The sequence below is a fragment of the Gymnodraco acuticeps genome, unplaced genomic scaffold (genome assembly GCF_902827175.1).
Source record: "Gymnodraco acuticeps unplaced genomic scaffold, fGymAcu1.1, whole genome shotgun sequence".
NCBI classification, from domain to species: domain Eukaryota; kingdom Metazoa; phylum Chordata; class Actinopteri; order Perciformes; family Bathydraconidae; genus Gymnodraco; species Gymnodraco acuticeps.
This window is the reverse complement of record NW_022989748.1, coordinates 1891395-1918312: the sequence shown is the minus strand read 5'-3', so window position 1 is coordinate 1918312 and position 26918 is coordinate 1891395. Positions and strand designations below refer to the sequence as shown.

At 39.0% G+C, this 26918-nt stretch overlaps 1 protein-coding gene across 1 annotated transcript in view; it reads right to left on the bottom strand.

Moving 5' to 3' along the window:
• LOC117561708 (collagen alpha-1(XXV) chain) overlaps nt 1-26918 on the bottom strand; it is a 144303-nt gene that overhangs the window by 15552 nt on the left and 101833 nt on the right. Inside the window, exons 10-24 of the mRNA XM_034239309.1 lie at nt 24920-24946; nt 22659-22703; nt 20531-20575; nt 19903-19929; nt 17559-17603; nt 11271-11303; nt 10721-10756; nt 7761-7805; nt 5722-5784; nt 4276-4344; nt 3523-3567; nt 2380-2424; nt 2087-2164; nt 1696-1719; nt 19-63 (exon numbers count right to left, since the gene is read on the bottom strand). Of these exons, the coding sequence (XP_034095200.1) occupies nt 19-63; nt 1696-1719; nt 2087-2164; nt 2380-2424; nt 3523-3567; nt 4276-4344; nt 5722-5784; nt 7761-7805; nt 10721-10756; nt 11271-11303; nt 17559-17603; nt 19903-19929; nt 20531-20575; nt 22659-22703; nt 24920-24946 (672 nt within the window). The remainder of the gene's footprint in view (nt 1-18; nt 64-1695; nt 1720-2086; nt 2165-2379; nt 2425-3522; nt 3568-4275; nt 4345-5721; nt 5785-7760; nt 7806-10720; nt 10757-11270; nt 11304-17558; nt 17604-19902; nt 19930-20530; nt 20576-22658; nt 22704-24919; nt 24947-26918) is intronic.

Here is a 26918-nt window from a genome sequence, read left to right as displayed (position 1 = left end):
GTATTAAAAAGTGTTTACTTTGCCCCCCTCCGGTCCGATGGGCCCGGGCGGTCCAGGTGGACCCTGAACAGAAACAGACACAGGAGGAGAATTTCTATCAGAAATGAAACATACTTGTAATTGGGGTTAAATGTTTGAATGCAAGGAGCTCCATTTCATCGAATGGAGCTGACCATCACGATGAAATGACTTGCTGACAGGACAAAACATATTAGCGATCAGTTATGAAGTACAATGCTCAAAAACATGTTAGCTACAACATCCCAATACAAATGATAATTGACAGATGAGTGATGATGTTGTGGCTTCTTTAATGATCAAACTGGAGTGTACCATTACTGACATTCAATTTTAATTTGAAGCAATCATGTTTGGATGATGTTAGACGATTAAAATGTGTTTTTATGTACACCTATAGTCCAGTAGCCAGTTTCCAATTGTGAACCTGGAAATGTTGAGTACAACAAAGTTGTATCATAGAAATGTATAGTATGGGTCCTAAGCACATAGAAACTGCTGGATGCCAACTTGCATATGTTGGGCAATTTGCACAAGTGTTGATAATTAGCATTATTACATGGCTTAGTTGAATACTCAGTTTTCTGTTGTCTACCGTCTGAGAGCAACATGGAGGATATATTTGGAGAGCACAGTAATTTGGATGGATGGTTAGTGGCTGATGAGTCCCCAGCGAAGAAAAGAAAAAGACAATAGGGACAAGAAAACAGCGGAGAAGTAACGGGGCAGAAACCCTCAACACGGAGCTGCTGTCCTTTTTACTCAACGGTCCAGACATCAAACGGCAAAACATATTCAGTTGCCAGTTACTTTGGCATTAAGGCAGGGATATCTAGATACTTTCCAAGGTTTGACATAATGAATTGTGCTACTTTTAAAGCAAGCAATGATGTTTTCAAATCTGTAATCAAAAAGCAAAACGCTATCGAAGCAGTTCCTGCTACGTAGTTCAAACGGTAACAACGGACTATTTTTCTTAGCGGATGCATGTCATTTTAAATCAATACAACAATTTTTTAAATCAATAAAACTATTTTTTAAATCAATAAAAGCATTTCAATTAATATTGGAGTCATGTCGTTACTTTGTTGAGAATGTGGCCTTGTAATAAGTAAGGGATAATGTGCAGCGAGGCGGTCATTATGGGTAAAAGAACACCCGACAGGCTGATCTGATCTGATCTAGTATTCTTTTACCCATAATGACCGCCTCGCTGCACATTATCCCTTACTTAGTTACCATTATAGCCTATGAGGACAATAGTTGAAAAATGTTTTGACAAAATCGGTTTCGGGTGTTATTGAGGACGCTGTGTCCATTTCTGACATTTTTAAGATAAAAAATTGGCTATAATGCAATTAATTTAAATGAACACAACTTATTCTAATTGTGCACATTTCACAACATATGCAAGTTAGAATCCGGAAGTTTCTATATGTGGGGACCCCTACTATACATTTATATCATAAAACGTTGGTGTACTCAACATTTCCAGGTTTGAAATGCTAGCAACTAGACTGCAATGCTAGCAACTAGACTAATACTGTACGCAGCACTGAATACTGTTTTATATTTAGTTAAGCAAAGGCCGTGCAAACCAGGGTGGGGCCCATGCGAGGGGGAGGATGAATCACGTATGGGGATGACACAATACAAGCAGTACACAGAGGTTATTACCGTTACTGTAAGAGTGGTAATCTTCTGCAGAAGGCCAGTAGTGTGGAGGAGATAAGATTGCAAAGGTCATACGGGAAAGAAACCTTTGTGTCAGCACAGAGGAGTTATTTATTAAAGAACAGATGTGCTTGTTTATCTGGAGATGCTGAATCGTGATGGATTGAGGGTGTTGCACAGTAATGTAAAGAATACATTTTCTTGGAAGAGTTTGAAAATGTGAGTCAAAAGTTAATTCAGCTTATAGTGAAGCTAAACAAACATCACAACTTTATCTGAATATATGTCATGTTTCTTCTGTATGGTTTAACATTTAAACATGTGTTGTAAGACACTCTTTCAGATGTTCTTGTTCAACATAATCACAATGACAGGGAGTGACGCCCGGTCTGACCTGTAAAGCCTCCTGAATGTTTCCGTTGTAGTCGACGATTTCTGTGGCTCCTTGGTCTCCTTTCTGCCCGGGGGGGCCCTGCACAGATTCACAATAAGAAAAATTCACATGCACCAAATGTATACATAATAAACATTTAATCAGTTTGACTCTTTTCCAAAAAAAAAAGGAAAAAAGGGACTGCTGCCCTCTGGTGGTTATCATTGTGTAGTGCAGCATGTCATGTGAAATAATGATTTTTTGTAATCTTAAATCATCATGCAGAGGTTATTTTAATTAATATTTTTGCTTACCTTTGGTCCAACAGATCCCACGATTCCGTTATCTCCATATTCCCCCTAATGTGAGAAGAATAGGAAAAGTAAATCCATAATTGCATTTGCTATTAATACACTTCCTACTTCCTGCAACATAAATCATACACATCATTATTATGGTACAATAATTTATAGTAATGAGAATTAAATCAAAGTGTGACAAATAATAGTCCTGTATATGAATTGTTCACTCTTGATTGTAGCTATTATTATGGAGATGTCCCAGATGAATAAGGTATAATATTTTATAATAGATGTCATTTTTTAAGGAATACAATGTGATATAAATCAGGCTATGAATGATAAACAAATATATGAAACTGGAAAGGTCGGTGTATGTTAGTGTTTCTGAAGTGGAGAAAAACAAAGTTTGGGAAATAGCCTTTAAAAATACGTACTGTAAAATTCTGTACATACTAAAGGTGAATAGGGTAAAAATCATGTAACTAACATTTATCACGATGAACCTTCCCCAGTTCATTACTGACTTTAAGAGACAATACATTTTGTAATATATTTCAAGTTTTCTGAAATGCTATGTTTGAATATGAAAAAGAGGCATTATGTAATGCTAACTTTGAGAATTTAGTAAAAAACTACAAACACAAACGAAAAAAAGTTAGAAAATATACTCCTAATTTTGAATTTGAGGCTTTCTTTCCAGTTGTCTGAAAGAAGACATGTTACAGAAACTAAATAGCTCAAAAACAAACAAAAATGTAACATGTTTTTTCAATGCCTTTCGTACATCAGTGTGCAAATGTCCTTTTTTATTTATAGCTTTGCATTGCACAGACCTGCTACACTCTTAGTGCAACAATGCTAAAATGCATTAAATCAAATGAATACAATGTGCTCTTTTGAATAACTAACAGAGAAACCAATATTGGATTTCACTCCAGCCAAAACACTTTACATCTGTTTAGTTTGACGAAATGTTCAAAAGAAGTGCTTGATGTATGACATTTCCACAGAACATGGATCCGACACTTTACCGACTAAAAAAACAGTGATCATAGAATGGTGAAAATCCAGGATAGGAATCAGGTGCAAACTTTAATTAAAGGGTCAGCTTAAAAAGGCATCACATTTAAAGAAAAACACATCTGCTTAACTCACCTTTGACCCTTTAGCACCAGGTGTACCCCCCTCTCCTTGGGAACCCTGCCGGGAGGAAGAAAACACAAATGGAGAAAATAGTCATCTGTTAAAAAAGACAAGCTAAGTACTTACGATATAAACATGAAATTGGAAAAATAACAAACGTTCTTTTCTAGGCTCAAGTCAAAGTCATCATTTAACACATTCAATGCATTTAAAAAGTACATTTCACACAGGAAATATGACTAACGTGTCCCGAGAGAGCAGCCCGGTCAGCTTTTCTGACACATCCAGCTTTTAATATGTCATATCAGCCGAGCATGGAGAAAGTGTTTATTTGAACTTTATTGTTGATGAAGCAGGGGGTCCGCTTTGGGGGTTTCTAATAGGATGTGAAGCTGATCTGTGGCTCGTCTAAGTTTAGACTGGGGCTTAAGCTACCTGCTGGGTAAGTGCCAGACATAAACAATGGGAAACTCATTTATTTCTGGTTTACTTTGTGCAGACTCCAGGGAAATCCTTGAACCTATTACAGGCTGTAATGGTTTATCCAGCGCTCTTTGTTAACATTACTAAATATTTAATGACTTGAATGAGCCATCGCTTTTTTAAAACTACAAAGTGTGTGCTTAAATCTGCAAGGCACTAGATGGCAGCACAAATCTATCAAACACATCGCTTACAAGACAGTTGTGAAGCTCTCAAAGACACACTGCTGTGAAATCCTTTTTTCCTACATCATTTGAGTCGTTTGTGTCTCGAGTGACTGACCTTTGGTCCCAAGAGTCCAATTTCTCCTCTTTCTCCCTTTCCTTGTGGCCCGTGGTCGCCTCTGTCACCCTGCACAGACAAAAGAACAACAAACTTCTCAAGAAAAAAGGTAAATTAAATCGAGAAGCGCCTCAAAAAGCTAAATTAGGAAACCCAACCCAGCCAGTAAACTCCATTTCTCCTACCATGTATCTTGTATTTCACACTCACATGGCTCCTTTACACTTGCAAACACACTCACAATAAAGCTCAACAATAGACTGTCCTGCACCTTCACAATATCCCTGGGGTTGTGAAATACCTCCATATAATATCAATATCCTGATACTAGGTATAATGTTAGATTTTGGAAGATGTAATAAGTGTCTTTTCATATATTTAAAGGTTACTTTACAATTAAGTGATGTCTGAACTTACCAGACTGTTATAGCAGATATTTATAACTCATTATATTAATACTTTTTGGAAGCATCCCTACAATGTTGTCACGATATATTGTCAGAAATATTGAGAGGTTTGTTGTTGTGTTTTGCTTTGTGATGTTAATCCTGTCTCGCTTCAATAAAAAGTGTTGGTTTCCTTTAGTTGTGAACTTTACTCATCTCCATGTTTAACAGTATTGACATGACTCAGGAATGTCTAAGAAGCGCACACCACTCTTCTCATGAAATTGCTTACTTGACAAGATTGACATGGTGAGTCGTGGATATGTATGCAGAGTCAACATCCTTTCTGGTTTGTGACCTCTGACAAGGTGAAATGTTCTTTTAAAGAAAACAACAGAAGCGTCAAGAGCTCTCTGTGCTAAGGTTGATCAATAAAAACAAATCCATAGAAGTGTGCTTTATGTGAAATGACTCATAGCAGCCAGTAGAGGGAGGTGTGGTGTAACTATACTCTTTATGACTCATTTCTGATACTTAAAAAAGCAATTGGAACACAACCATTACTCAGAGTAAATTAGGCTTTGGCTCTCTTTTCAAATAAATGCTTACCTATGATTACTTACAGGCAGAAAAAAGTTGGTTTGAAAAATTATAAAATCAGAAGTACCCTCTAAGAAAATGGGCAAACCCAGAGACCTGAGCATAAGGAAGAATTACATATTTGCTGCAATATCCCTTTTTTTCCAGCTATACCCTGATGACAAAGCTAATTCACCCTGATGCAAAAGGAAAACCACTCCTGGATTATCAGTGTGATAATGTCACGACTCAAAGGGAGCTGGGAGGATTGGCTCATTCCGAACACTTCCAAGTGACATTTTGAAGAAACAGAGGCTTAATCACCTCGGTGTAGTGACAATAACGGATACTAAACCCAGAGGCATTGCTGACGATAAAGACCTGCCAAAGCTCTCCGCACTCATTGTCATTGAGTCGAAACGACCAAGTGTCGCTCTCACATTGAGATTTAAGATGACTTTGGGATGTCAAAGTGACCCACCTTAGTTCCTGGGAGTCCTGGGAGCCCTGGCTCTCCCTGGGGCCCGAGGTATCCAGGCTCACCCTGAAAGAAATCGGAAAATAATGTATTATTCCACATGATCCATACGTCCGCTACAACAAAAACACAAGATGCATGGACAAACTTATTCCAAACGACAAGCATGCATTTCACAAACACAAATTAACACTTTGTTAATGTATCCACTGGTTTCACATAAAGGTCACCTATTGTGCAAAACCCACGTGTGTCAACATGTGTCCCCTCTGCGTAAAGAGATTCTCAAAGTTTCAGGAAAAAAGTTTCGCTCTCTTTTTGTCCTGATCCATTTATATAAAAACCTGTCTGAAAATGAGCTGATCAAATTTTGGCCACTTTATGATGTCATAACGTTTTTTTGGCTTGAGAAACCATTAGCCAATCAGCAACCAAGGTAACCCCCCACACCTTATCACCTGAATCTCTTCTTAGAGCACCATTGTGTTCTTTTAAACCAAATATCTCTCAGAGGGGCGTGGGGAGGGGCTCCTTATTTTCATCTAAAGTAACAGACAGAGAATCAACACTTTTGAAACAGGGCTGAAACAGAGGGGATTATGGGTAATGCTGCAATGATCTGTTTGGTGTTTCAGCCAATCAGAGACATGTTTTGTATATATCTGAGACCTATTATATATTGATATAAAACAGTATAATAGGGGACCTTTAATGACTCCCTCTCACAGGCTTTAATAGACGTTACGACTGACCTCGTTAGAAACTCATCACTAGAAGTGTTCTGTTAAAGTGTGCAAGCCACCTCAACGTCTTTGCGCTTGCACTCATGAGCTTCCAGTATGAAGTGTGACGCCTGATTCACGTTTGATTTGTGAAATAACTTAATTGCTATACCGTCTGTTCCCATCCAGGGAATTGTGGAAACCTCCGCAGAGGTAATGGACACTCGCCGCTCAAACTTTAAAAAATATGATTGGATACACAGCCAAGAATCAGAAGAACAAAGTGCAAGCTCAGAAGGCGAGAGTGCAACGTTAGCAACAATATTGTTAGAATCCATCAAGCAGTCAGGCCACTTAAGTAAGAACAAGAGTATATAAATGTCAAATGAAAGGCCTTTTGGTTTGGTTTTTACAAGGCCAGCACATTACAAGAGAAAGAAAAAACAGCAACAAGCATTATATCATCATGCTGCGTGAAAATTCCCTGCATTCATGTGATATACAGTATAAAGCTAATAACCCTGTGTTTTTTAAGCATAAGATGGCAGCGAAATAATACCATGTCTCACCCAGTGCTGTGATTAATTAAGTAAAACAAGTAGAAATCTAAATGATTTAATCAAAATGAAACTTGTCTTCTTAACGAGCAGAACCGTTTTGACACATTTTGTAGTGAGTCTCTTGTAGCTACGTCCAGGAAGTCAAATCAAGTTGTCCAATCATTCATTTTAAGACCTCTAGCATCGAGTTGTTGGTCCCAGTTAGTTTGAGCCACAAAATGTACACAACTAATATTATTATTAACATAAGAATGTCACCCTTAGTTAGCCGACATGATGCCAGAAGAATCAATAGGTCATCGCCAAGCTGAGAACTCTCATTATGTGCACGTTTGAGAAAGTCTATTTATTCAACTGTGGAAAGATCAGAGGTCAAGTCTCTGCCGATACCATTAGGAGATTGCGCTTATATTTTCAACAGCTTTCAGTTTTACTTATTGGTTTGGATGGATTTGAAAAGGGTCATCTTGCGTTCTAATGCTACTATATTCTACTATTATATCAGTGGCATAAAATGGTCAATAATATCCTGTGTTGCGATTATTTCTGGGGAAATATATCGTCCAAGTTATCATAGGAGGCCTACTTGCAGTCTTGGTGCACATCCCACACAGCAGGACAAGCAAGATTAAGAGACTTGACGAGAGACATGACGATGGGCTGGCTGGGTTTAGGATGGACAGGACAACAGCGGGGGGGGGGGGGGGGGGGGGGGGGGGGGGGGGGGGATGATCGAGGATAGAAACAGCGAAGCATTTACCTTTATCCCTGGGAGTCCAGGCAGCCCTGGAAGTCCTGGCTCTCCCTACACAGGAAGAGTGTGACATGTTACAGCCAAGCCAAGCTAAGCTGAGTCGAGCCTCATTTGGGCTCTTTAGGGTTCTATTAGCTCTACACTTTATTTTGTGTTTGTGTTTTCCGCTATCAATCTGCTGAATCTCTGCGACTGTCACTAGCGGTAAGCACTAGCAGAAGGTACTGCACATGCACTTGCAAACCAACTCATGCAGCCGTGGCTTGACAGCGTGATTAGTGCTGGTTATAACACGCAACCTTTCACAAAGTGCATTGGATTGTTCTTTGCATTTTATTGGTTTGGGCAGGTGTGAAAAGTTCTGGTTTCTGGAAGCAAATTCTGTCAGATATTTTGGATTAGAGAAGCTGCTGCGCGGCTTCAAGGTCATTAGAGTTTGGCGCTGCTGGACTTTTCCTTCCGCAACCAAGGTCGGGTCATCGTCAAGCTGAGAACTCTCATTATATGCACGTCTTTTTTATTCAACTGTGGAAAAATCAGAGGACAAGTCTCTGCCGAGGAGTACTGCAAGACTTCCAAAACAAAACGTCTGGATAATTTAATGCTCCATTAGGACCATTTTATTTATGGCATACGCAAAGAAATGATTAGCGCCGCAGAAGAAGGATGAACTCAGGGGATCAGAGAGAGAGGGCTGCACATTTCCATTGTGGCGAAACGAAGGCATTGTAAAACTAATGAATAAAAGACTGCTAACTCCACGACACTTGAATGCACCCCAATGGTAGTATTTAACGGGGAGCGACAACTCAATCTCACGATGGCCATTTTGAGGAGAAATACAACGTGTAAGTGTGTCAGCACAAGCAGAAGGGCTGTAAAATGAGAGATAAGATAAAGCAGTCATACAATAGTTAGTGTTGTCTGTGCAGAATGGCATGGAAAAAATTAAGACATTTGCTAAAAGCCCTTTCTGTCTGTCTGGAAAAGAGAGGGGGGGGATTAATGGGGCACAGCATTTGGGATTAAAAAGTGTAATTAGATGGGCCAAGGGACGAGTAATGGCTTTTATTTGTGCAGGAAAATACCTCCTCTTATGCTGCATGCTTGCTTTATTAGTTATCAGCAACTGCTTCCTTAACAATGTTCTTCCCTGTGTCAGACACATGAATACAAATGGCTAAGAGAGAAGATTCATCCTATGAAATATGGCTTGAAAAAACCATATTCAGACTGATGTAAAGCAAAGTAATGGGAGCACCTGCATGTTTGAGACTCAAGACAAGTACAGCTAACAATTAAATGGTGCAAAAAGATCCAAAAGATGTATCCAAGTGGGGTATGAAGTGGGGCTTAATAATGCTGCATGGCTCAAAACTAGTTTCAAGCCAAAGTGAAAGTAAAATCAGAATCAGAATACCTTTATTACTCAGAACTCTGTGATGTACCAAAAAACTACGACGGAGTATTAGGGCCACACTTAGAAAAAAAAAACAGAGAGATTTCGAGAATAAAGTCGTAATAATACGAGAATAAAGTCATAGTTACGAGAATAAAGTCGTAACATTACGAGAATAAAGTCATAGTTACGAGAATAAAGTCGTAACATTACGAGAATAAAGTCATAGTTACGAGAATAAAGTCGTAACATTACGAGAATAAAGTCATAGTTACGAGAATAAAGTCGTAGTTTCATAAGTGACTTGAGAAGGAGACATCAGCGTCCTGCAATATAATGAGGAATGTGGAGCATCTTGTGAAGCAGTACTTTAGTTTAGGTTTCTCAAATAACGAAATACTTAATCTTTTGGCACATCAGCATCAGCTTATCATAAGTATTAGAACTTTGAAAAGGTTGTGCAAGAAACTTTGTCTATTATTTGGAAGAAAGAACCAAACGGACTTGGAGGAGATTGTCTCCTTTCTGCAGAAGGAAATGGCTGGTTCTGGCCGACTACAAGGCTATCGTTGGTTACATCTACGAGCTGTTCAAAGGGGATTTGTTGTTTCACAAGAAACAATGAGACTTGTAATCAAGGCTTTGGATCCAGAAGGAGTCGAACGATAGCCTTGTAGTGGAATCGGAATGAGCTCCCCATTGAAATCAGGACAGCAGATAGCTTACACATCTTCCGGCGCAGACTGAAAACTCATCTCTTTCGACTCCACTTCGAGCGATAGAATTACTAACAAAGAATTGCTAACAAAGCACTTATATAGCCTACTAATAAAGGACTGGCTTATCTAAAGCCAGTTGAGTAGCACTTGAAATGTTTTAGCTCTATGAAACCTGATGTACTTATATGATTCTGTTTTCTTCAAGTTGGTATCTTGTTGGTCGAATGTACTTAAGCGTCAGCTAAATGCAATGTAATGTAGTCGGCCAGAACCAGCCATTTCCTCCTGCAGAAAGGAGACAATCTCCTCCAAGTTCGCTTCTCAAGTCACTTATGAAACTACGACTTTAATCTCGTAATTATTACTTTATTCTCGTATTATTACGACTTTATTCTCGTAATGTTACGACTTTATTCTCGTAACTATGACTTTATTCTCGTATTATTACGACTTTATTCTCGAAATCTTTTTTTTTCTTCTAAGTGTGGCCCTAATACTCCGTCGTAAAAAACAACCAACATCATTACACAACTCATTTCTGATTTCATTTATCCAAACTATGTTATCTCGCCCAACAGACTCCAGTTTCAACTTAAAGGTTAACGCTTCTTTAGATGTATCAATTCACAGTGGTAAGCAATATCTTCATCCAGTCACTGAATGTTGAGAATGACCTGTTGCTGAATATAAAGTATTTTACTCCAATAGTGACGTGTCAGCAGAGAAAGCTATCAATGTTAGCCAACACGTAATATTAAAAAACATATGGCTACCATTACTGCTACGTTCACTTATATTTATGTACTACTTTACTGCGTATGAAAGAGAAAATGTGTAGCAGTTATTACCTTTGTTCCACCTCGTCCAGACTCTCCAGGTTCTCCCTGTAAAAGATGCATAGAGTTTTCTTTACAACTGATTTGTTTTAGGGACTGGGTTGAAGCAGCTTTTTGTGAATGCACTACTAAGACTTTGAATTGATAAATAAGCTAACATAAGCTTCATGTAACAGGGTTATTCCCATATAGGTTGTAAGAGCTTATCAAGGGCTAACTTCAGAGTTCAAATTGCAAACAAATAAAGGAAGACATACTACATAAAAATGCAGTTTGAATGGTTAGAAACCCACTCATGTGGAAATAACAATGTATAAAGTCGATAAAAGGTTTCCATAATTCTTCATATTAAGAGGATATTGAGCTTGGGAACATATGCTACTGCTCAGTTAGCTAGTTAACAGTTTGTAAAGCTACTTTACGTAAATATATATATATTTTTAAACTAACGTCTACTGTACAAAAAGTTTGAGTAGTAATTTTATTTTTTTATTGAGCAGCAATTCAATGTAGATGGTGATCCTCATAAAGATGAAGAAACTGAAGTTAGCTTAGCCCTCACCTTGATGCCAGCTGCAGAGGAGCCTGCATCTCCCTAAGAACAAGATATCAAAATACAAATGGCACAATAGAGCTTATTATGTACGAAATGAACATTATTCAGCAGCGCACATATGAGTGAAGCCAATTTGAGTGAACAATGCAGAACATCATTTTGCATTCATGGAGCCATCAGCATGAAAGTGTGTGAAATCTCTTTAGAAAGAGCTAACCTAAACTGTGCTCCGACTGAATTTACGTTCTCACTAAAGTTTGAGACAGCATTTTTAGTGCTGGGAATCACTCCATTGTTTTCACACTGTCAGACTGCAGCTGCATTACCGGTGATGAGAGGACATGTAACACTGGAAGAAATACAACAGTGTGTGAGGTGAAAGATATAGTGGGCGAACATTTTTCTTTTCATTGCATCTGACAGGTAGGGAACTTCTTATATCCCATGTTTCCAGCAAAGTCCAAACATCCAGGCTCTCTGCTATGCACTGCTGCAGCGTACAGTAAAAACACATTAAACAAGGGGCCAATAAGCGTAATTATGGACGGTTGGTGGGAAAAGAGAGTGGGGGGGGGGGCTGCAGCTCTGGTGTGGTTTCACTGCACATACGCCTTGCGCTCAGAAGTTGCTGCAGGAATGCCTCTCGCCCTCAGCTTTTTATGGGAGTCATTACCATGCATAGCACACAAGGCATGTTTAATTGCGGCATTTTCTTTTGCAGACAATAAACTGCGTTATTGTTTACAGCTGGGCTTTTGTTGCATGCCTCTATCCATACCTTGAAAACATATAATTTCGGTTTTATATGGGCATTTTCCTATATATTTTATTGAAGTTACAAAGGATCTAATGAACTTTTACAGTTTGCTTGTAAACAGCATTACATTACCCAGGATAAATTAAAGGCTTTCAACTGCTTTTTTTGAGTAAATTCTACATAGATGTCATGATGCGGTTGAACAGAAAATGATAATAAAACAGGAAACTGTACACAGAGGCCCATATTCTGACTTTGTTTGCATCTAATTGTTTCAACAAAACACACATCAAAGTCAGAGACAGTGTACACCTGTTGCTTTTTTGGCTGGGATGGATATGTAAGAATGCCTCACATCTGCGCTTAATCATTACATCTCATACAAACTACAAAAGATCTCACCTCATAATGAAGCTGGGGACTATGTAAGCACAATATACTTTTTTCCCATTATTAATCTCAGCAGGGTGAAACCATAAGGAGGTAATAATGTGGAAAATAAAATATTTACAGAGCAGTTTACACTTTTAATCAAAAAGCCCCCATGTGAAAATCAGAGGATGCTACAGTTAACACTTTACTTCCCTGCTGCGTAACCCCAGTGAATCACGTGCAAGTTTTAATCTCTTCTAGATGAAATACCATGAGATGGAAAAAGTGATGGAGTTGGGAGGTGAGCTGAGGTGTGGCACAGAGTGCTGAAATGTCAAAGTGAGTGAATGTTACCACAGCTTCATTATAAGCGCCCAGAGCTGTCGCTGCATATATCTGCCACCTGAAGATAATACCAGCATGAAGATCTCATATTTATACAAGCCATTTTCCAGCTGTTTGCCTCATGAGAGCAAATAAAATGTGAGTGAATTAATCTGTGAGCAATGAAGTCGTGACAAATGTAATTATTAAATGTCACCGCAGCCCTATAAAACAAGATTCCTACTTCACTTAATTGCTAAAGATGACCATATTCAGCGACCTCAGCCTAATATTCAGCCTCGGATATCTGAAATTATGCAAGGCAGTACAGATTATGATTGGCTCCCGGGGGCAGAAAGGCGCTTGCCAGTTGCTGAATTGCAGCCAGTTCACAAGAGCTTGGACCCGGATCTCAGGAATCAGAAATGATACCGCCTGCTGGGCCACACCAGCAGAGCCAAGACCCCGGCCTGACAGTTCCCAGGAGTTTACTTTGGTTGTTTTTCTACAAACCTTTAAAGAAATATCTCTCTATAACTAGAAGAGTCACAGTAATTTCACACCTAGTTAAATACTTAGGCAGAATGCATCCGAGGTAAATGGTTTAGAACTAAAGCTTTTAACTGCCTGCTGATTTGATTTAAATGAGGCCGGAGACGGACAAGCAACAGGCTGTGAAACATTTCTCCTCACAGATGATGATTGCTAATGGAAGCAACACAGCAGGTACATAATAATGTATACTTGAAAAGAGTGATTGAAACTCACAGAGCATTTACTCACATCTCTAAAAGATGCTATACTATACTCTCAACGACACTTAAGTCTAGAGATTGTGCCTCCAAATAAACAATATCCCAAAAATGAAGTATTATAATATGTAAAAAAACCTTGTTGTTGAGCCCCTCATAAATCTGGACTTGTTTTCCATGAAACAAATCTTTATTTATGAAGATGCACCATGTGAGCACATTATAAGTGAACATATTGCTAACTATTTTCAAAAAAGGTCCCCTCCATACAAATATTGTATCATTGCAAGACTTTGGTATCTCTATAGCTCAATAATGAACATATCTTAGTTCATCCCAAACTAAATTATTGCTATTTTTTGGGAGGTTTATGATCCTGACTTTTTGTTGGCGTGAGCCGGGCAACCAGTGGAGATTCCAGGAAGTTACTGGTTTTGGCCAATAAATCGTTTTGCAAGTAAGCACCATGGATGTATAATAAGAAGCACCCATAACACGGTGAAATATTGGCTGACTAAATGAGCTTTAGAGGTGTTGGCAGGGTGGATTTAGTTAATTTTTGGGACAGAATTAGCCAAGACGTTTTTTTCTGTTTCCTATCTTTATGCTAAGCCAGTGGTTCTCAAACTTTTTCTGTCAGGCCCCCCCTTTGGAGAAAAAAAAAAGTCGGGCCCCCCCAACACAATAGTCAGGCTCAGTGGCGGCGCCAGAGATTTATTTGGGGGTGCTGTGGGGTAGCTTGACGTTTCATAGAGGGTGCTTCAAAACATTTAGGGTTTCCCATAATGGACCGGGGGCGCTAGAGGAATGTTCTTACTGCAACACTCCCCACGCAAATACACAGTGTGACTGTTACAATGAAGGCTCGATAATCAGCTCACGGCATATAGGTGTAAGCAGGGGTAAAGTGCTATTTTTATAGGTGGTGTGGTGTCTTCTCGGGGCAAGCTCCCCCCGGGAAGATTTATTTTTAAATATTGAAGTTTAAAAGCATCAATCTGGTGCACTTTGAGAGCAAATGAGAGATCTATGGATACATCTCTCAACATCTAGATGAAACAGAACTGTAAACAGATTTACTTTTTCTTTATGGATATTTTCACCCTTTTAAACTTTATTCTTTTTTTTTAATTATAGTATTCAAACCTGTTTTTCATGTATTCTCTTATTTTTGTATAACTATAATGATCATATAAACGTGTGCCTCGGAAATAATTGTTTACATTAATGGTGACCAAAACATTTGAGACCCCACTGAGAGAGTCCTTTAGCTCACTGAGCCTCTCAGTTCTGACAGGAGAGGACTCTCCTCCACTTTGTTGGGTTGAAAAAAACTCCTTATATCTTTAGCGTTAGCTCGCTAGCACCAGAAGCTAACAACAACGATCTCCAGTACTGGTGTGCTCTCTCTCTCGCGCATACAAAATGGCTTGTCACACAAACACACACACACACACACACACACACACACACACACACACACACACACACACCACACACACACCAACACACACCAACACACACCAACACACACACACACACACACACACACACACACACACACACACACACACACACAACACACACACACACACACACACACACACACACACACACACACCACACACACACACACACACACACACACCACACACACAACACACACACACACACACACACACACACACACACACACACACACACACACACGAGAGGCTTTAATGAAACACAGAGACCCAGACGTAATAGTACTGTATCACATTATTTTCAAATCAATAATTTTTCAAATTATGATTTTTTTTTTTTTTTTTAAATCTTTTTTTTTTTTTTTTTTATTACCATTTTTCCTCCTTGTCTCTCGCGCCCCCCCTGGCATGCCTCTGCGCCCCCCAGGGGGGGCGCGCCCCCCACTTTGAGAACCACTGTGCTAAGCTAAGCTAACTTTCTGCTCGCTCTAGCTAGTAGCATCCATCTTCTCATCTATCGCTCGCCATGACGGCAAATAAATGACCTTCTCATAATGCTAGACGCTTAAACAGTTTGCAATTATTTAAGGGCATACCTTTGAGGATAAAAGTAGTTACATAATACAATCATATAATGCTTAGTCATTTTGAGTTTGAGGCTTTAGTACTTTCTTCTAATAATGTGTATTTTTTTTATATTTCTTTTAAATACAGGACTTTAAGTTGTAAGAGAGTAGAGACTTACACTGCCGAACTATTAAGTTAAGGATCTGAATAAAATGTGTTATTTAACACAATAATATATTGCATAATGAGTATTTTTAAGTGCAATTCTTTCCTTACCAAAGTACATTCTTCTTGTTCTTCTACTTCTACCTTCTCGACTCCAAATAAACTCTCCTCTAAAGCACAACACTTCCTGGTTTGATGATCCAGAGCGTAAAAGATTGTGTCTTTTAGGATGTGAGGGAGAGAGATTTAAGCTGGTTTCTGAGAGTGAGCGTGCATGTCCTGTCGGTTTAGTGTCCTTTCACACTCTGCAGATCTTCCGCCGTCAAAACAATCTCCCTTTGTCTTGTGGAAAGGCCTGTCCTGGCTGCCTTGCACTCCCATTTCTCTCCCCCTCCACCCTCCCTTGAGGTCTCTCTGCACACCATACCAGAGCTTTCACCGCCTCACCTCTCACCCCGTGTTACCACAATTTCCCCGCAGTGCGTGCTGTGCATTGTTAACTTTGGCATCTTCACTATAGAAGACGAAAGATGCTCTCCTCCTCTCCTCTACTCTGGTTTTCCTCTTCCCCTAGCATAGCAATAGTATCAGGGAAGATCATGTCAAAAACGCTGATGGACAGGAGGCTCCATCTTTGTTGTATCCGACATAAGTTAAACTCATCTAATCGGTTACATCTGATTGAAAACAATGATTCCGAACATATGTTATATACTATTTTACAACCTGAAGTCATCACTCTAAGAAGATCAGCAAATCCTATTTATTACAATCCTGAGCATTTCCAGGTCTTTTACACTTCTTCTGTCTCTTGTTATTGCACAATACGAGAGTATGCTCTTGAAGAATGAATGGCAGATGACTGGCTACAGAAGTCTGAATTCCCATGGTACTCAATTCCACTTTTTCTTTTGCTCTCCTGCAGCGAGATTCCGTTTTCCCCCGCTTTTTACTGCGTTGAGGTAGACCAGATCAAAGCGTTGCTCAAGCTGCAAAGTTTTATCTCCCTCCTTTTTCCTTTTTGTTCACTCATTTTCCACACATGATATCCTGCATCTGTTTCCCTCAAATGGTGTCTTTTTTGGCAGCAGTCTTAAAAGCCAAGCACCCATAAAGTGAGAAGTTATCAAAAGTTGTTCTCAGCTGAACAGCAATAAATTGGCACTGACGTTTGAGTACACTGCTTCTGCCGCGATGCTGGTCTTTCAGTTGTGTTATCGTTTTTTGGCAAATTGGGAATAATCTTTTCCCAGAAGTACGAGCAATCATGGGATGTATCATATTTGCAAGGCTTGTCTATTCCAACCCATAATTGTTTGCTTTCCGAATTGCTTTTAAAATGAGTTTGAAGGGTAAAGAGGCCACTATTGTGTATTGAGGTTGCCAAATACCAAATATGGCTGTGACCTATTTTAACAAAAATAATAACAGCAAAGGCAGCTTCCAAGACCCTGATAGGATTCATATTCTGCTTCTGGACACCATGTCTTACAATAAACAAAAACTTTCCTCAAAACAAAAGCTTTTTGGACAGAAACATGAATTCTATTACTTGAGCTCTTGCCTCTTGTTGGAAAATGGATCCAAGCTTGACAAGCTGTCTTGATTGATAAATGCTCCCAAATTAATGCAGGAGCCACCAGACCAGAAAATGTAGCGTCAGCAAAGCATAGCAATTAAGTTCACATTAAGCGCAAAGGAGGCATTAAGTGCTGGGATGATGGCTGTGTTGCCACGGCTACAGCCCTGTGGCACCTGACTTTGCTTCTTCCTCTCCACACATCTCCTCTCAGATAGCTAACTTTAATTTTCAATAATTTTTCCAGCCAGGCTTTACTGTAGGTAGGTTCCAACAAATAAACAGAAAGAATAAAAAGGTTAAATGACATACCTTCTCCCCTATATCACTTTCGTTCCATCTTCGCCCAAATCCGCCCTGCAAGGAAATTCACATTCAGTTTACAGACCCCAAGAATGTGTCACATGAAAAATATATTTTACATGATTGTTTCAACAAGCATAGCACACAGTAGGACTTTGACAATTCTCCCCTTTGCTGTGATTGACTGCTGTTTAAAACATTGAATGGAGACAAAGCCAAGAATATCTTGCAAAGACAAAGTCCCATTGCCGTACAAGTTAAATTCACTCTGGTCACTAACTGAGCCACCACACATGGTTCAAATATGACTTCAGGTGATGTAATACGCGGCGCTCTGTGGGGCATTAAACTCCTGGCATCAACCGAGAAGTCACAACTCTATCCATCGCAGCTGAATAAAGAAGATTCTATGTCAGGGCTGTTATGAGGATTACTCCATACTGAAATATCTTAACATTTATATAATGACTTTTCTTCTTATTATGTGATTACAAAAATTAAGATTTTCCTCTAGGAGGAAGGACAGGGCAACATTTTTTAACCAATTTTGAGATTTATGGCCAAATAACTGATACATTTCATTAGGCATTCAGCCTCAGCTGTATTTGGTTGTAGAATGCATCAACTCCACCAAGAAGTTTATCTTATTGATTTGTCTGATGTTTTTTGAGCAAGGTAACGGAAACATTTCAGGCTGGATTTTTAGGAAACTGTGTAAGATATGGGTGTATGAATAATCCATTATATAATATTAATGTGCTTGTTTTCGTACACGCCGATGTTTTGCCTCACAGTGTAAACCAGTGAAACCAGTGAAAACCAGTTGATTCTATATTAAGAACATTACAGCCTTATATGTTTCTAATTAAAAAGGTGAACAAATACAGGGATATAGGAAAAAGGGTTGTGTCCTGGTGGAAGATGTTATCCTCATGATGTCAGAGTTGAAAGAAAATGAGCCTAAGCTTCTCAAACAATCAGTTTTGATCTGTTAAAGGCTGGCACTGCTCTCTTGAATGTTGCCTTCTGGCTCTTTTCTTTAGGATCCAAAGCCAAAAACAACAGTTCATGTTAACATGTTTGGCATCCCACAACATAAAAGCTCATTGTACTTTGGGGTGATTTTCTGTGCTGTCTTTGGCAGCGCCTCGGACTTATCTTTCACTTTTCATACATTCACAGAGTTGTATGTTCAATAATAGCCTAATCAATTGTGATTCGTACAATGTTGAGCCAAATGTTTCAAATCAAAGGTTGTATCCTTGTGGAGAATATTATAAAAGGAACTACATGGGAATACTGTAACAACCACTAATGCACATCATTGAGTTCATCACTTTAGAAGCATTGTCATTTTTCTATCTATAGGTTTAAATTACTAATAAAATAGAGTAAAAACATACTTTCTCCTATTCGCCTGCTGGCTTTTTACTTACAAAATAAAGCAAGAATAACAGTCTGTGTTAACAAATATTTCTCCTTTTGAAATAAAAAACATATTTTGTATTTTATAGCTACAACATTAGGGAAGGAACTCTACATGATTAAACAGATAGAAAATAAGATATTGTTTATTCTGTCTAATTTTAGATTTTTTCAAACTATGAAATAATGGATATTTTTCCTTTTTCATTCCTAAAGGACTGCCACCAACTCATGCAACCTGTAAGAAGTTTAAGGCATGATGACATGGCTTTGTTTTAACCTGATGAACCTTATCTCACACCAAAGCAATACCCATTTAGAGTTAGTCAAACATAAATGATTTATGTATCTGCTCCCATATTTAATGGGTACTTCCTTGACCCATGCTAAATTATTCCACCAGGTTAAACCAAAATTGGGTCAGTAGCTTTTCAATAATCCTGCTGGCGGACAGACAAACAAACCGAGCAGAAAACATTACCTCTTTAGCAGTGATTATAAGAAATAGTGTTATATAGATACATGAAGAGGGCTTGCGTCACTGATTTTAGGAAAAACAGACCAACAACTAATAACGAGTGTCTGAAGGTCAGTTTTGTCTCGCCATCCCGTTAGTGTTCACACCTCGTGCCGCCGCCCAACAACAGCGAATCAGGGCACCATTAGGATTAGGCAATGGAGAACATAAGGCAGCTTTTCCTCACTGAGGCTATTGTGTGGGTTTTTTGGTCTCCCGGAGTTGGGTTAAATTTTGTGACTCACAGATTCAATGACGGCCAAATCACAGAAGGGTGTCACGTCTGAAAAAACAAGCTGGAGTTGTGTGGATTAAAGGCAGAGCTGCCGCCTTGATGGCTGTTCTAGCCCATGCTGGGATATTAAGACTGATGCTAACAATAATGTTTTCTGATCTGAATTAGCACTTTACCTTTTCACCTCGCTCTCCCATTTCACCCTGTTGGGAAAGAAAGCAGAGTATTAGACACAGAACAGCTCACAGGGAGTTGGCTTCAGTTCGGGAATTATTGCAGCCACTACAGGTCAGATAATATCTGGGGTTGAATTCATGTTAGATTATGGAAATCATCTTGTGTTATGGCTGCTTTTCCCCAGAGAGACCCTCAAGTAGCAGCCTTTTGAAGTACTTTTTAAACATGCAGTGTCATGACGTAAAATGTTCAATTAAATCAAATTGACAGGCCAGAATGCTACCTAAAATGTAGATGAATTAGAATAATATATGTAGCCACCAATAGAAGATTCAATTACACAGATGTTGAAGGTAAATGTTCGCATTCTTATAGTAGAGAATACGGAGCATGCAGACGTGGAATACAACAGATGAATACAGAGGTATGTTTCTAAAGAAGAAGGAAAAACAATATGTAAAAAAAATCAAAATATAATGAAGAAATCTTGCAAGAAAAGGGTCAAAAGGTTGAAAAGTGATATAATCCTTGGAGGGTAAGGAAGAACAATTATGAAACTTAAAATAGAAAATATATCATCCCCATGAATTTACAAAATTAAGAGGGTACAGAGTTTGTGCACCAGACCTTAGCTCCGGGGACTCCGTCCACTCCTGGGATGCCAACATCCCCCTATGGAGCATAACATACACACAGTGGCTGTTTCAGCAGTGTGAACTCTTTTTTAAGGTCAGCAGATACTCAAAGTGTATATAGAGATATAGAGAGATAACCTCTAACCTGAGCAGAGGTCACTGCACAGGTGTTATACATTTGCAGGGTAGTAGGATAGATTATATCTCTATTGCAAGGAAAGGCCTTTCCACATGTTACTGTACAACTGAATAATTTCCATGTAGAAGTCCAAAGAAAAGAGGATAAACAGACTGATTACAAGCTTAATTATCTCTGGTTTGGTTCTCAATATGAGCAAGAGAAGAAAGCCAGGTCCTTGTGATGAATGATGTCTGGTCTCACAGCGACTCTGGGTCTGGATTATGGTTCTCTGTGGGTCTCACAGAGGAACCAGCCTTAGTCTGTGTGTTGCCAAAAACAGTCTTTTAGAAGAAGCAGGTATGCCTCAACCAACAGAGACCTTTAAGAGGATGCTGATACATTTATTTTATTTTATACATTTCTCAAATAATGACTATTACATTATTTTTTATTATAAATATTATTATTATTAGTTTGCATGCTTAGGAGTCATTTGAGTAAAACGTGAGTTATTTAAAAATGCAATACAATCCACCATTACAGAAAACATTGAAATCCTAAGGATCTCCCTCCAACTCCTATATTTTCAATGTAATGTAGCTAGGACGTGACATTTCTATCCATTAAATTAAATTAATATACATGGCAATGGGCTTCTCAATACTGGAAAGAACAACTGGGTTAATGGAAGCACTTTTTTCCATTTTCTTTTCCAGTGTCATCTTTCCAAATGCTTTGTTTTGATGACGCATAGTGGGAATACAATTGTGCTACATTATGATCTCAGTACGATGAGTGTTTGTTTAGCTCTACAATGGTGGGGAAGCTCTACAGGAATAAACATCTACCAGCCCACACATGGGAGTCATTGCCAAAAGGATGATGGAGTCTGATTAAAAACTCTTAAACTGGGGCTGATAAGCTTTGCATTAGCAATCTTCCTATTTGGTGGATATCTATGTCAGATCAATACGAGGTCTGCCTCACCGCTTTAGACTTCAACCTTCTGCACGAGTGACAGTAACATACCGTAACAGATTCTCTTTTTATATATGCATTGAAAAGAGTTGTATTTCATGCTGGCAACCCCCCCTTATGGAATTAGGCTTCTCCAGAGTCACAATAGCTGCCATTCTGTTTCCTATTACTGACATGCGTGCCTCTGCGCTCATATCTTTTTAAAAGCATGCTTGAGAAAGATGGCGCCCCTCGAATCAACCCCCAATTTATTCTTGTCACTCATACCGTTTGTTCTGGAATAACTATCCTTGTATACCCATTGTGAAACACCTGCACTGTGTCTTCTTTAATCGGTTTGAGAATGAAACACTGAAGTGAGAGCAGATTCTCGGCGGCTGTTTTTGTGGTAAAAACCCGCGGATGCAGCTTGGGAGAATTCTCTCAGTAAAAGCGGTTTTGAGATTGTCAGTTTGCATGGCAGAACTTTTCTAATATGAAAAGTTCAACACATGGCTAAAAAGACTAATGAAAACTTGAAGTGATTCTTCTGAAGATAAACCCCTTTCAGGTGTGAATGGGAGGAAGCTTTCTGAACTTTTTTATGTGTGGTATTTTCAGAGGGAAGCGTTTCACCAGGCTGAATCTACAGATGTAACTGAAACGTAAGCATTATAAACCTGTGGTAATTTAACAACATCCTTCTGAACATGACTTCGTTCTAAGCATTGAAACCTTTTTCCTGCTGTTGCTTTCCTACTGATGCAATCCTTTTGGTTTTTATCAAGTTTCAATTTGCAGAATGACAATAAAATATATTTGAATCCTCAAAATAACATGTTTTGCAAATCCACTTTAATTCTAAAAATCCTCTTTTCCCCATAGATTACCATTTTACAACTGAAAGAGATGAAAGGTTTTGTAAATACAGGCTATTTTGCAGCATCTCCCTTTTCCTTTAAATACAAAGCAGTCTAAACATCAAGAAGAAGGCTAAATCATTTACTGAATTGTGCATATTTCTTTATGTGAGTAATCTCACCTTCAGTCCATCAACACCTGGATTTCCAGCAGGCCCGAGAAAACCCTGAGGAGGAAAAAACACAAAGGCTTTTAGGGGTTTCATCACATCTAACCATCACATTGCATTGAACTGAACAATCAAATATACAGATGACAATGTACTTCGTAGTTCCACTTCTTAGACATTGTCCATTGGTCTCAACACATTAGAGAAAGTAATATTCTGCTAAGAAATGTTAATAAAATAAAACTATATGGCATTACCAGTGTGTGCTGATCTTATCAAGCAAGAAAAACTCATATTTTAAGATGTGTTACGTTATGGAGGATGCAGGCAGAGGAAAACACTAACTCTTATGTAAACAGAAGAGAAAGCGAAAAATAAAAAGCCTTTAAAAATATATACTGTTAATCATATGTTTGCATGCAGTCCTCTAACTTACTAACATGATTTAGACTTTGAGGTTTCAGTTTTAATGAACTCCCACTCTCTTGTGGTTTGCTTATGTTGGCTATGTGCGCTTCTTGTCGGAATAAAAATGACTTATTGTTTCCATGGTCACTTTTATAGATGGATCAGAGATGAGTGAAACCATGACACATTGACTCATAAGGAAATATTTCTTATATATCCAAATATATACCTTGGGTTAAGTTTTTATTATACATTTAAAAACATGGCACTCTGATATATGATCTTACTTTTTGATGAGGGTTTGCTGCTGATCGTGCTTATTTTATTTGTATTCCTTTCTTTTGAATGGTTTAGCCTTTGATATGGTGTTTCTTTAAGAGGTGGATAAGTATGTAGAACTCATTTTCGAAAAAGTAGTTACAAGTACTGCATTTAAACTTTACGAAAAAGTACAAAATTATTAGCATCAAAAGATACTTACAACAAAATATAAGTTCTGCACAACAACCTATTACAGAATGGTATTATATTATAATTATTGCTGCATTACTGCCCATTTAGCATGCACCTGGAAATAAAATGTGCTGTATAAATAAAGTTGTCATGACACCAAATCTATCCTCAAGGTGATGAAACAGTGGCCCCCTCTGCTAACTACACCAGCAGTATATCTAATGGAGCTGCCTCAGGCCTGGCTTATGAGTCATTAACACGGTGGTGTGTCATCATTGACCCTCCACACCCCCCCCAATTCCCCCCCTCCCCCGCTGACGGGAGGCCCTGCCGACAGATGACAGCAGACAGGAAGTGTCTGATTGGGTTACACTGAACAAACACCGGCAGCTACCTGATGGCTGGATAGCGTTCACATCTGTTCCCCACATCAGCTCCTCTGTTCTCCGTCTCCTGTCTCGTGTTGTCCGAGCTTTAAATCTCCTCTCGTCTGTATACCTGCCCTGACTGTGGCCCCGCATCAATGATCTCCAAGTAAACATATTACACCCAGCATATTTTTGCACATGCTATTTTTGCAACTGTAGCACAGTTCCGATCAAATTCAAAACATCACTGTGCTGCTGGAGAAATTGCACATTGCAGAGGATTTAGAATATTATCACCATCATTCCACACTCTATAAAACGATCGGTATAGCCTATGTGCAGTATACTGTATGTATATATGTATGTATGTGTGTGTATACAGCAGATTTGTATGAGTATATGTATTTGCTGCATGTACTGTATATATATGCATTACACGCATATATATTCATCTAACAATGTTCCTGATGAATAATCGTGTGTATGAGGCTCACTGGCGGTGAATGTAGGGGATTACTTTAGTCGTTGTTATTGTGTTCTCTGTAATTATTTGTTGTCTTTGTACATACAATCAGTACAGACCACTGTCTCATTTGTACGCATATATTTTGCTTTCCATCTCTAAATGACAAACACTGTTTATGCATTGTCGAAACGCAAGAAAAAGATTTTTGATTAGAGAATATTATCACCATCAGCGTTTAGCTCGGTTCCTCATAAGCCTTGCTCATCAGGAAGCAATTCTGTCTGTAACCGCGTAACATCTCCCTTTCACAACAAAAGTCCTAGACATATACACTGAATCTGATTAATCCAAACAAACTAACTTATAAATAGATTGACCTTCTTGTTCATGTAAAAAGTAATGGTGGCAACAACAATTGGAAACAATAAGGGAGGCTTTTTCCCCCTTGAAAAAGCTCATAACGAAAGCTCTTATTCACTGTGAAATGTCCTCATGCAGTCATCCAGTAGGTAACGAAGTTAGAAAATCCTTTTTCATTTGTTTTGAGCGAAACCCTAGAAACTGTTCTCTGGACTTACCTTCTGCCCTGGTGGCCCCTCAGGTCCCTGTAAAAGAGAACAAGACAAAGGAAGAGAGTAAGTGGAAGGGAAACAGAACAAAAAGATGTCAGATGAAAATATGATTTCCTCAGCAGAGAGACCGGCAAGGCTTTCAGACAGTGAGCTCACACCCTTCAGGGAGAACGGGATCACAATCAGTCCCTTGTTGTATTCTCTTTTCATTGAGCTGCACCATAAACCTTAATCTCTCATGAGACCATGAATAACAGAGCCTTTTATGGTTGTATCCTTTATGCTAATCTCTTACTTTATGTGTTGTGGTGAATGTAAAACTTGTTCCACGTCCTACAGTCCAAGACATAGAGGTCCATTATCTAGATGTTGGAAACCTTTTATAGCCAATAAGTTAAACAAGTAAAACAAGGTGCCATATCTTCAACTGATATTCGTAATGTGATGGATGTGTCTGGAGGACAGTTTCTATTTTCAACCTGCTGTTTACCAAAGTGAAACCAGAGGCCATGTTGGACCCTCCTGCACTAGAAGAACTGATTTACGAACTAGAAACCAACCTGAATGTTAGTTTGCTTCATGTTGGCTTCGCAAGACTCTGCACTATTACTGTACTCGCAGCAGTTCATCAACACCTTCGCGCCTGGCCGTTATGACACCTTGGCCAACATGTTCTCACTGTCAGCTCCGGATCGACAGCGAATGGTGTTATGTGGCTCATCAGGCAGACCTCATACCCCACAAGCTATCGTCAACGACAGCTCTCCTCGCTTTATTCATGTTGATGCAGTATAATTGGCAAAACCTATATGATCCCCTGATGAGTGTTTGCGCCTTTATTCCAAAAAAGCTATCAAGGACACACTGAGGTTGAAAAGTTTGACTGTCAGTGCACATTTCTGTGAAGAAGAAGTGTAGTTTGGTGGCGGCCAACTTATGCCTTTCTGCCAAATCACCACCGGATGCTTGGCTTAGCTAAAGGTTGCACAATGATGGCCAATTCTCTGAGAATAAACCTGGATCTTTCCATATCTTGTTTGGTTTTTGATCACCAAGTAACTGAAGCACACAATATTCCCATTCTTAATTTCCAAATTGTATAAAACTTGCCTGTTAAAATCCCTGCAACAACAAGTTCTCACATTCACAGAAACGGGCCTCACAGTTGCAGCTCATTCCATCTAACAAATACCTCAATGAACAACTTTCATTATCCCAGCCGACCAAGAAGGTTTTTCCTCCGCTTACCTTTAAAAGCCTTTGTTGGCCGTCCTCAGTAGGGTTTGGTAAACATCTTTATGACCCTCTAGGTATGTGAGAGCATGTGCCACTCTCCTGAGCGCTAATTAGCTTGGCTACATCTGAGAGCACTCAGGAGCTACTGGCAGAACAGGAGTCTTTCACAACGTCAAGGGCTCTTCTGGAAGTCCTTTTGGTCTCAACGTGAGCCAACGTCATGACCAACATGGAGAATAATCCAATCATTTTTATTAAAAAGGATAATTTTTCTCAACTAAAAGTATTCATGATAGCAAATACTCAGCATATTGCACCTTAGTTGCCTGATTTAACCGTCATAAAAGAAAAACCATCCACAAATGTGCAACCTCGACAGGACGCCTATTGAAGTAGCATCGGAGCACAAATACAAAGCACTGAACGTTTTGTGCTTCCATTCATGACTCGGAAATGACAAACAATGAAGCAATTGCCAGGTCAATTCCCACACTCAGTCTGCAGTTGAACCCTCAGCCACTTGAGAAACTTCCATAGTGTGTTTCTAGCTGAGCATCAACAAGGGGAAATACTTTGGCTGATCAAAGCACACTAAAGCTTCGTGTCGGAGCTTTGAAAGTGCAGCCAAAAGCTTCACTGTTTAACTTGTAAATTATTTGAAAAAGCTTGACAACATAATACACCTATTAACATTAAATTAAGGTACTTTAAAACATTTTGACAACCCTGGCCTTATTGTCTTAAGTTTGACCGATGTAGCTAAAGGTTA